The sequence below is a fragment of the Lampris incognitus genome, chromosome 5 (assembly GCF_029633865.1).
Source record: "Lampris incognitus isolate fLamInc1 chromosome 5, fLamInc1.hap2, whole genome shotgun sequence".
Lineage (NCBI taxonomy): Eukaryota > Metazoa > Chordata > Actinopteri > Lampriformes > Lampridae > Lampris > Lampris incognitus.
Window position 1 is genome coordinate 67529680 of NC_079215.1, and position 11843 is coordinate 67541522.

The 11843-nt window shown below is 50.5% G+C and overlaps 1 protein-coding gene across 1 annotated transcript in view; it reads left to right on the forward strand.

The window, feature by feature from the left end:
• ptk7a (protein tyrosine kinase 7a) overlaps positions 1-11843 on the forward strand; it is a 35027-nt gene extending 23184 nt beyond the window's left edge. Inside the window, exons 11-20 of the mRNA XM_056280264.1 lie at positions 602-751; positions 1698-1842; positions 1982-2109; positions 2319-2507; positions 3388-3531; positions 4856-5109; positions 9118-9201; positions 9430-9581; positions 9804-9982; positions 11559-11843. Of these exons, the coding sequence (XP_056136239.1) occupies positions 602-751; positions 1698-1842; positions 1982-2109; positions 2319-2507; positions 3388-3531; positions 4856-5109; positions 9118-9201; positions 9430-9581; positions 9804-9982; positions 11559-11719 (1586 nt within the window). The 3' untranslated portion in view covers positions 11720-11843. The remainder of the gene's footprint in view (positions 1-601; positions 752-1697; positions 1843-1981; positions 2110-2318; positions 2508-3387; positions 3532-4855; positions 5110-9117; positions 9202-9429; positions 9582-9803; positions 9983-11558) is intronic.

The window sequence follows — 11843 nt, forward strand, 5'->3', positions numbered from 1 at the left end:
GAACTCACATCATCATCATCGGCAGTCACTCAGGGTCGAGTATGACTGTCCTCCTACTGGGCCCTTCTGGGTCTTCAGGTGGGTGTAGAGGCCGATCCTGGAGCTGCATAACGGGAGGACACCTGCGGGTGACAGCTTTTTACATGGAGAGGCTGATGCACCTGCAGCTACCGCACGGTCCTTGGCAGGGGGTGTCCAGAGTCCAATGGCATGGAGAACCAAGATGACTGGGGACCACCCTTTGTTGCAGCCTTCATCCACCTTCACTGCCGTTGTGACCTGGCGACATCTTCCACCGGTTTCGCCGTTGAGGTCTCTGTTAGATCACACTTTGTCTGGAACCTCCCCTTTGACTAATCCACCTTGGGTGACCCTACCAGGAGCCAAGCTCCGGACAGCATAGCTCTTGGGATCATTAGTACACGGAAGCTTCCCCACCATGGCAGGGTGGAGATCCAGGAGAAGAGGAATTCACATATAGACACTGCCACTGAAATACCCTGTTACAAATTGGCCACAATTTCAAATATTGACCAAACACGGTCCAGCCATATACTAGGTTTTTACCTGGTGTTGTTTTTATCCTCTCTCTCTCTCTCAGATGGCAGTGAGCTCCCACACCATGTGATCCAGATAGGAAGTGGGCTTCGCTTCACCAAGGTCATGCGGGCTGACACTGGCAGCTATACCTGTCATGCCTCGAACAGCCTGCAGGGGGAGATTTCTGCCTCTGTCCAGCTCACTGTAGCAGGTAGTTACCAAGCAATTCCCTGATAAATCTAGCCAGCCAACCTGTCACTGTGTCTCGAGGACTAGAGCCAGTGGCACTTGGCTGGTATTTTTAAGGACAAAGTGGAATGGCATTCAGGGCGTCTCTTGCTTATGTAACGTTTTAAAGTAAACAAAAGAATATTGGGGTGGGACAAAACAGGGAGGGCTGTGATTTGATCGGATAGTGTGAAACATTTGATGATATTAGTGGTTGGAATGTTGCTTGCCCCCCCTTTTCTCCCCAATTGCACTTGGCCAATTACCCCACTCTTCCGAGCCGTCCCGGTCGCTGCTCCACCTCCTTCTGCCGTTCTGGGGAGGGCTGCAGACTACCACATGCCTCTTCCGATACATGTGGAGTCACCAGCCGCTTCTTTTCACCTGACAGTGAGGAGTTTCACCAGGAGGACGTAGCGCATGGGAGGATCACGCTATTCCCCCCAGTTCCCCCTCCCCCCTGAACAGGCGCCCCGACCGACCAGCGGAGGCGCTAGTGCAGCGACCAGGACACATCCGGCTTCCCGCCTGCGGACAGGCCAATTGTGTCTGCAGGGACGCCCAACCAAGCCAGAGGCAACATGGGGATTCAAACCGTCTATCTCCATGTTGCTAAGCAATGGAATAGACCACTACGCTACCCGGACGCCCCCCTGCTGTTAGACGTGACAATGCAATCACTGAAACTGTTTCAGGGGAAGTTCAGGTGATTCAATTTTGATGTAGAATGAGTAAATAACTGAATTTTGTGGGTTTCCTCTTTAGCATAAGTTATTGAGTAGAAGCATAAGACCATGGGGAGATGAGCAAACAAGAGTTTCCATTTCATGGTCTCTTTAAATACACAAAAAGTGTTTCTGGATGAGCGCTGGTGTTTGTGCAACAGGTGTGATCGTAGATTGGAGTGTGTCTTGTCTTTCTCTGTCCAGTCTACATCACCTTCAGACTGGAGCCAGAGAACACCACGGTGTACCGGGGACACACGGCCGTCCTGCACTGCCAGGCCACCGGAGACCCGCCGCCCTTCATCCAGTGGAAAAAGAAAGACAAGTTTCTAGAGCCACACAATAGCAGGTCTCATTTTGACCCCGACCCCTAGACCTTAATAGTCAGCAGAGTACTGAGTCCAACCCTGATGTTGTCCAGAAGCCTTACGGTCTCAGGAGAGAGCAAACTAACTCTCTCTGCATTCTCCCTCTCCATTCTCCGCCAGGTTTCAGAAGCTAGCCAACGGCTCTCTGCTGATCTCTGATGTCGCCATGGAAGACACAGGAAGTTACACCTGCATCGCCGGGAACAACTGCAACATCGGCCACACCACAGCTCAGCTGTATGTCGTAGGTAAGTTCTGACCATTCACACGCCACCGTCCAGCTCTCCAACCAGTCATGCACCCAGGCCTTACTTGTAAGGCTGTTTCAGCCAATCACACGCTAGCATCTAGCACCCCAACCAATCAGCCAGCTCTACATAGCAGGTGTAATTTGACCAACAACAGAAGGAGTTGGGAATAGGAGATTGACTGTGTGTGTGTGTGTGTGTGTGCACAGAGCGACCTGTCCACTTCCTGGAGGACGAAGAGAAGACGCCCTATAGGATGATCCAGACGGTTGGCCTGTCGGTGGGTGCGGCGGTGGCCTACATCATCATCGTGCTGGGCCTCATGTTGTACTGTAAGAGGAGAAGACAGGCCAAGAGGCAGGGCAAGGAGGAGGAAGGAGAGACACAACAGCTCAACGGTGAGGAGTGCTGCTAGTACTGGTATCAGCATTAGAAGGAGTACTTGTATTAGAAGTTGTAGTATTGGTGCAAAAAGTTCACTTAGTATCAGAAAAAGCAGCCTGTCCGAAACCTGTTTTTGTTACATTTTACATTATATTATATTCTCATTATCATTACATTACAGTAATATATAATACCGCACACTCTTATGATGTCTTATGCTAGAAGTAAAAACCTCTCATACATGTTATATTTATTTTACATAGCACATGTTGTACATATGATACATACAGACATGTGGTTTACGCCCACACCACCCTGATAACACCCGAGCTTGTCCGATCTCGTAAGCTAAGCAGGGGCGGGCCTGGTTAGTACTTGGATGGGAATACCAGGTGCTGTAAGCTTTTTTGGTTTGGATTTTTTTCCCCCTTTTCTCCCCAGTTGTACTTGACCAATTACCCCACTCTTCCAAGCCGTCCCGGGCGCTGCTCCACCCCCTCCACTGATCCCGGGAGGGCTGCAGACTACCACATGCCTCCTCCCATACATGTGGAATCACCAGCCGCTTCTTTTCACCTGACAGTGAGGAGTTTCACCAGGGGGACGTAGCGTGTGGGAGGATCACACTATTCCTCCCAGTTCCCCCTTCCCCCCGAACAGGCACCCCGACCAATCAGAGGAGGCGCTAGTGCAGCAACCCGGACACATACCCACATCCAGCTTCCCACCTGCAGGCACAGCCAATTGTGTCTGTGGGGACACGGGGGTAACACGGTGATTTGAACTGGTGAGCCCCGTGTTGGTAGGCAACGGAATAGACCGTCACACTACCCGGACACCCCCTAAAAACTATGTTTTAAACCTGTGTGTGTGTGTGTGTGTGTGTGTGTGTAGGCCAGGCCCCAGCAGACCCCCAGGTGGAGGTGGCCCTCAGCAGTTTGGCTCCCACAGCAGATGCTGGCACCTCCAGCCAGCGCCATGGCAACCATGACCCAGTGACCCTCCCCCGATCGAACCTCACCCCGCTCCAAACACTTGGTATGGACACTCATACCACACTACGAAGAAACATCCCCTTACTGTGACTCCAGACACACTTAGTGCTGATGTCATCTTTTGTGTTAGTTGTTGATGTTGTGTTTAGGGGTGTGTGTGTGCATGTGTATCTGCTCGCAGCTTATCTCCAATACTACTGGGCCTATCGGCCTAAACATTTTTATGCAGCCATTTTATTTATTCACTTATTTTGGGGGGGGATCCCCGCCCCTTTTCGCTCCAATTGTATTTGGCCAATCACCCCACTCTTCCGAGCCGTCCCGGTCTCTGCTCCACCCCTCTACTGATCCGGGGAGGGCTGCAGACTACCACATGCCTCCTCCCATACATGTGGAGTCACCAGCCGCTTCTTTTCACCTGACAGTGAGGAGTTTCACCAGGGGGACGTAGCGCGTGGGGGGATCACACTATTCCCTCCATCCCCCTGCCCCGAACAGGCGCTCCAGCCGACCAGAGGAGGCGCTAGTGCAGCAACCAGGGCATATACCCACATCCGGCTTCCCACCCGCAGACACGGCCAGTTGTGTCTGTAAGGACACCAGCCCAAGCCGGAGGTAACACGGGGATTCGAACCGGCGATCCCCGTGTTGGTAGGCAACAGAATAGACCGCCATGCTGCCCGGACGCCTTTATTCTCTCTTCCATCCATGCCTAGTCTTTTGTTTTTATTTCGTCCCGTTTTGAGCTCCCTCTTTAAGCTTTACGTCATTTTGAACTCTGTGGTTGAGTTGAGCTTGTTTCGAAAAGCGCTGTACACATAAAGATGATGATGATGAGGATGATGATGATGACTGTTAGCAGCATGTCCGTGGATTTGTGTCTCAGCATTACTGTTTAATAGCATGCACGCCAGACAACCATTGTTATGTTGTGTTCACACCAAATGTGGAGCCATTTTTTCGTGCGATGAGTTTATATGTAAAGTCAACGCAAAGATGGCCATTCACGTGTGTTCAGGCCAGGCGACGCGAATGACACGACGTGAGTGGCGCGAGTTGGAAGTATTCAACACGAGCGAGAAGTGCTCGTGACGCCGTGTCGCGAGAGCCTCTCAGCCTTGAGATTCCCCTGACGTCCCGTTGAGTCAGACATGGAGGACAAGCTGACCGTCGCGTGTTCACGTACTCTATCCTGCGGCCAGACTCGCGCGAATAAAAACAAATGATCCCGCGATCAACCTCACGCACGGAAAGCGAGGCGGAAATTGGCTGGGTGTTTGGCGGGAACACAACATTAGAATGATGGCTCGCTGTGTAAGCTCATCAGTCTGTAAAGCAAGACTCAGTGTTGCTGTCTGCCGGCACAGGGAGGGGGGAGTTTGGGGAGGTCTTCCTGGCCAAAGCAAAGGGTCTGGCCGGCAGCGGAGGAAAAGGAGGAGGCGAGGAGGAGGTGTTGGTTCTGGCGAAGGCTCTACAGTCCAGAGAGGAGGTGGCCCAGCAGGAGTTCTGCAGACAGGTGGACATGTTCTCCAAGGTGGACCACCAGAACCTGACCCGCCTGCTGGCCGTCTGCACTGACACAGAACCACACTACCTGCTCCTGGAATATGGCCACCAGAAGGTAAGGACACATACGTACACATGTAACACCATGATAAACCTTAACGGAGGGCCTTCAGGAGGAACATAATTAAATCATGAAATGAAATGAAGTATTAAAACCCTGACGGAGAAGCGTTGCTCACCTGCTCTATCAGAGTCCAAGTCCGGGCAAATCAGGTCAAGTATATTTGTGTAGCCCAAAACCAAAAGGAAGTCCCGAAGGTCTTTATACTATCAATACAATATGCTATAACTGATAATATATGACAGATTGTAGGTTGTTTTAGTACGATTTATTATTATGACACCCTCTATTCTTGGACCCTCGACCCGAATGACGGAAAACTCCACAAGAAAAACCTCACCAGGAAAAAAATGGGAGAGAGCTCTTCTTTTTTTTTCTTCTTTTATTTAACTTTTTTTTATATATATATAAATGTATTTCTCGTTTTTCCCCTTATCCCATCTGATTAACCCAATGGCGTATGGCCGGAACTCTTGTTGAATAATTCCCCTGGCTCACGTTTCCACAGGAAGGAGATAGTCGTAACACCAGCTTCCTTCAAACTCCTGTCGGCTGCTCTCGCCATTTTACATGCTGAAGCCTCCTCGCATGGATTGCATCACCTTCAGGCCGCGAAGGAGGCGTAGGGAAAATGCTTTCGGTTGCTTGGCTGCAGGGGCCCGGGTGGGCCAGAGGGGTGGCTGGAGAACGACGAGTCGCCGAACACTACACCGATCTACACCCACTATCCCTCGGGTAAGGGTGGCCTAATGAAGGCCTTACCCTGTGGACGCTCCGGCCGTGAGCGGTTACGGCGAGTCTGAGATACGAACCTCCCAGCCACATGACGAGCGGGTAGCAAGAACGGCGGTTTATTCCGCTCGGCCACCAGAGCGGCCATGGGAGAGAGCTCAGGGAGAGCAACAGAGGATGGAGAATGGACAGGCACGCAAATAGGTGTCCAATGCACAAAATACACAACAGTAACAGAAGCATAATGTGACATCATAGATCCCACCCAGAGTGAGGTAATGCAGAATACATACAGTTGCTGCACACAGTTTAGCACATTTAAATGTGCTGGCTAACAAAATTGCAAGGAGAGAGTGCAAGGCAAATTCAGGGAACCTGTGACCGTCCAAGACAAGGTCAGGAAGCCCATATGCTGTCAAGAGCCGGCGGGACCCCACACCACAAAACCAGCTCTGCTCAGTGGACCCCTGCAGAGAATAGACGTCACATGCCCACAAAAGGCAGACCGACACAGCACACACACAGGGGGAGAAGAAAAAGTGACGAATGATGCAGAAGTTGTCATAGCAAAACCAAAGGATGTGAAAGCAAGCAGAACAACACAAACAACAGCCTAAATTTCCGGGGGGGGGGGGGCAGAGCATACAAACAGAAAGTTAGAATAGTACAATGCTTTCACAAAAGCTTAGGAACATTCCCCTGCAGTACATGCAGCAATACATTGAGACTGAGACCCTCCTCAGCTCATACAACTCAAAACATTTCATTGCAAAAGAATACTATTTAAAAACAAAAAACAGTAAGACCTAAGAACTACTAGTCCTGAGTACCTTTGAAGCCCATTCAGAACTAAACCTTCAAAAATGCAAGATTGTCAAAAATCCATGAGAACTTTTGGAAAAGTAGTAGCAGTTTCCAAAACTTTCTAAAAGAAAGGTGGGCTGGGGGGTCTCCGGGTAGCGTGGCGGTCTATTCCGTTGCCTACCAACACGGGGATCGCCTGTTTGAATCCCCGTGTTACCTTCAGCTTGGTCGGGCGTCCCTACAGACACAATTGGCCGTGTCTGCAGGTGGGAAGCCGGATGTGGGTATGTGTCCTGGTCGCTGCACTAGCGCCTCCTCTGATCGGTTGGGGCGCCCATTCAGGGGGGAGGGGGAACTGGGGGGAATAGCGTGATCCTCCCACGTGCTACGTCCCCCTGGCGAAACTCCTCACTGTCAGGTGAAAAGAAGCAGCTGGGGACTCCACGTGTATCGGAGGAGACGTGGTAGTGTGCAGCCCTCCTCGGATCGGCAGAGGGGGCGGAGCAGACCAGGATGGCTCGGAAGAGTGGGGTAATTGGCCGGATACAATTGGGGAGAAAAAGGGGGGGAACTCCCCCCCCCAAAACAGAAAGGTAGGCTGGAGATCGGTCTATCTTTATAGAGAACCCCTGGATCAGGGTTTGGTTTCTTTAAGAGCGGTTCAACCACGGCAGTTTTTAAAGTAGTGGGGACAGTGCCAGGGGTAAAAGGTGAATTCATGATATTGAGCATTTCAGGTCCCAGGAACAGCCAACGTTGTTGAAAAGGTTTTGCAGTGAGGGGGTCAAGGAGGCAAGTAGTTGGTTTGGCTGCCAACACCAGCTTGGCCACTGTTTCCAGTGTGGCAATCTTGAAAGCTGAAAGTTATAGGGACGGTCTGGGAGTCCATATAAGAAGGTGTCTAGGGTTGAGTTTATAGACATGAATTGAGAAAAATATGTTGCTTTAGCTGCTGACAGGCTCGCTTATAACTTATAAGAGTCGTTCAACACAAAGTGAAAGACTTCAGGTTTGGATTTATGCCATGTCCGCTCACGTTTCCGACAGGCCAGTTTAAGAGAATGTGTCTCATCAGTAAACCGAGGTATTAATGTTCTACTTTTGGTGATGAGAGGGGCCGCTGACTTGCAGAGATGAGCAAGAGCTGCATGTAGATAACTAGTACATTTGTCGACAGAGACAGTCAATACAGTGAAAGGAGCTAGGGCCTCTGGCGATGCGTTATCAGGGTTGGTGGGCCATATTTGACGTGTGCTGAACACATCGGCACCACGGCTGCGAGACCAGGGTACTACTGCCCGAAATTTGATAAGAACGTGATCTGACACAGCAGATGTAAGAGGAGAGACGGTCAGATCAGAAACAAGTCCACCACGTGCTAGAATCAGATCAAGAGTGTTGCCACTGCGATGGGTGGCATCATGCACATACTGAGCAAAACCAAAGATATCAAGAGCTGCCAAAAAAAGCCTTACCAAGAGGATCAGGTGCCATATGTAGTATGTTGAAGTCACCAAGGATTGATCCAAGAAAATTTGAATCGGTTCATCTGAACACCAAGTTTAGTGGGAGAAACGTTTAATCACTCATCCAAGTGACTCGTCTAAGTTTAAAATTGCCTGGTGTCCAGGTAACGTAGCGGTCTATTCCGTTGCCTACCAACACAGAGATCACCGGTTCGAATCACCGTGTTCCCTCCGGCTTGGTCGGGCGCCCCTACAGACACAATTGGCCGTATCTGCAGGTGGGAAGCTGGATGTGGGTATGTGTCCTGGTCGCTGCACTAGTGCCTCTTCTGATCGGTCGGGGCGCCTATAGCGTGATCCTCCCATGCGCTACGTCCGGGACGGCTCGGAAAAGTGGGGGAATTGGCCGGATACAATTGGGGAGAAAAAGGGGGAAGAAAATCCAAAAAAACACCCATATTGTGCCTAGCGGGCTCTTTTCTTGCCTGCGGCCCACTGTGCTGTAAGCCCCTGGTGTCAAACCTGCTTTAAGCAAGTGTCTATATTCCTGAATAGAATGGCGGCACTCTCGCCAGGAGGGTGGAGGCCATCCACTGGAGTTCCAGTCTCAGACAGAAGTACCAGAGCGCCTCAGACTTTGTTCCAGCTCATAAGAGGTTAAAAGGTCTTATTTGGCCTCTTCCACCAGAATGGTGCCGGTGCATCAACATCAGTGGACATGCACCGAGGGTTAAGGACCAGTCAATTTCTTGTGTAGCCCCTCCCATAGCCACTGACGTCAGGTTACAACTTCTGGTCCACCAATTTTGTAGTGCTGTGCTGGTGCCAGTTTTTTGGCACCAGTCTTTTTTCAGTGGAAAATCGTGGAACCGGTTCTAGATGAGGCACCGGCACCAGGGTGGTGGAAAAGGACCTAAAAGGCCTTTTTTTGAAGTTCTATCTGGTCCTCTGTCAGTCCTCTAACAGGTGCTCAGTCAGTTCCTCTTCCTGTTGTTTTCAGGGCGACCTGAAACAGTACCTGAAGATGACCAGGACCAAAGAGGAGAAACCTGAGAAGACCCATAACCTGAGCACCAAGCAGAAAGTACACAGAAAAACACACCGACACACATACACACATGTGTAGTTATCTGAGAGCTGTGAATTTGAGACAGGCATCATGTTGTGATATTGACAAGATTATATTTACTGGTCATTGTATTTACTGGTTAAATTATAACATTACTAGTCATGTATGCTTCAGAAAAACAGTTATTACACAGTAAACCTTTCAGAAATACCAGAACTGCCTATCCACCCCGCTCCCCTGCAGGTGGGGGTGTGTCTTCAGATTGCCAGGGCGATGGAGCATCTGTCAAACCAGCGCTTCGTGCATCGGGACTTGGCGGCGAGGAACTGTGTGGTGAGCAGCAGAAGACACGTCAGGGTGTCCTGTCTGGGCCTGAGCAAGGACGTCTACAGCAGGTAGGACACGACAGACACACAAACACATACAAACTCTCATACACAATGCCCCTCTTCCACTGCATGGTACTGGCTCAGCTGGACTCGACTCTGTTCCACTCTACTCTCGACTCTGCATACAAAAACATTTGTCCTCCTGCCCGTCAGTCTGCAGGTTCCTGTGTGTGTGTGTGTGTGTGTGTGTATGATGTTGTTCATCAAATCTACCCCCCCTCCCCCCAGTGAGTACCACCAGGTTCGTCAGGCGTTGCTTCCTGTGCGCTGGCTGCCCAGCGAGGCGGTGTTCGAGGACGACTTCTCCACCAAGACGGACGTCTGGTCGTACGGGGTGCTGATGTGGGAGGTCTTCACCCAGGGAGAGCTGCCCCACTCGGGCATGGATTACACTCAGCTGATGGAGGGTAAAGCCAGCACCAACACGGCCGCTGGCGCCAGCGGGTCCATTTCCCGTGTGGCTCAGTGTGTTAGCTAGAGCAGGGCGCTAACAGAAAGCGGGTGGTTTGATGATCCTGTCAGTATGAACATCTGTTTTCAGCCAGTGGTGGCCTGCAGTGTGTTGGTTTTCAGCAGTTAGCATCGGTGTGTGACTAGTCTTAGCACGCTGGTGTATTGCTGTGTCAGCGTATTGTCATTGCATGACATTGTGATCTGTAGTGAGAGTAGGGTGCAGGTGGAGGAGAGCCTGGAGAGGTGGAGGTATGCACTGGAGAGAAAAGGAATGAAAGTCAGTAGGAGCAAGACGGAATACATATGCGTGAATGAGAGGGAGGACAGTGGAATGGTGAGGATGCAAGGAGTGGAGGTGATGAAGGCGTATGAGTTTAAATACTTGGGGTCAACTGTCCAAAGTAACGGGGAGTGAAGAAGAGAGTGCAGGCAGGGTGGAGTGGGTGGAGAAGAGTGTCAGGAGTGATGTGTGACAGAAGGGTACCAGCAAGAGTTAAAGGGAAGGTTTACAAGATGGTTAGTGAGACCAGCTATGTTGTATGGTCTGGAGACAGTGGCACTGATGAAAAGACAGGAGGAGGAGCTGGAGGTGGCAGAGGTGAAGATGCCAAGATTTTCACTGGGAGTGATGAAGAAGGACGGGATTAGGAAGGAGTATATTAGAGGGACAGCTCAGGTTGGACGGTTTGGAGACAAAGCCAGAGAGACAAGATGGAGATGGTTTGGACATGTGTGGAGGAGAGATGCTGGGTATACTGGGAGAAGGATGCTGAATATGGAGCTGCCAGGGAAGAGGAGAAGAGGAAGGCCAAAGAGGAGGTTTATGGATGTGGTGAGGGAGGACATGCAGGTGGCTGGTGTGACAGAGGAAGATGCAGAGGACAGGAAGAGATGGAAATGGATGATCCGCTGTGGCGCCCCCTAACGGGAGCAGCCGAAAGTAGTAGTAGTATTAGCAGTAGTAGTTTGTTTGTTAGCATGGTGTGCATTAGTTGTATAGGTCATACATCAGACAACCAGTGTTAGCATGATGGTGTGTGTGTGTGTGTGTGTGTGTCTGTCCAAAACAGTACTGATCATTTGATGACAACGTTAAATGAAAACTTGATTTATTTTCCTTGTTAGCTTGTGTCCCCAGTCATGTTATTATTATTATTATTATTATGCACCTGTTTAACAACTTGTGCCAAACAGACAAAGAAATTGTGTATTACTTACTTTACATCAGATCTAATCAGCTTAACTTCCTCTTAGACAAGTTTTGTGATGTCTGGGGGGGGGGGCAACATTCTAACCAATAATATCATCAGTTGTCTTGCACTGTCCAATGAAATCTCACCCCCCCCCCCCCGCATTTTGTGCAGCAGTAATGTGCTGTTTTACTGGGGGGGGGGGGTATCACATGACAGAGTGAAGAGTTGCTGAGTGACGGTTCATGTTGTCTTGAACAGCAGCAGAGGGAAAACAGGAATCGAGCAGATTTAAAGAAAACTGTTCAGTTCAAATTCTCTCCTCATCTCTCCTCTCCAGCGCTGAAGGAGGGCTCTCTGAAGTTGCCCCTCCCTCCAGGCTGTCCGTCCAGGGTCTATAAGCTGATGTGTCAATGCTGGTCTCTCAGCCCTAAAGACCGGCCTGGCTTCACTGAGGTCCTCACTGCACTCAGCAACCTGCCTTCAGACACTAAGGTGTGACCCCCCCCCAGCAACCTGCCTTCAAACACTAGGGTTTGATCGACCCCCCACCAACATGCCTTCAGACACTAAGGTGTAACCCCCCCCCCCAGCAACCTGCCTTCAAACACTAGGGTTTGATCGA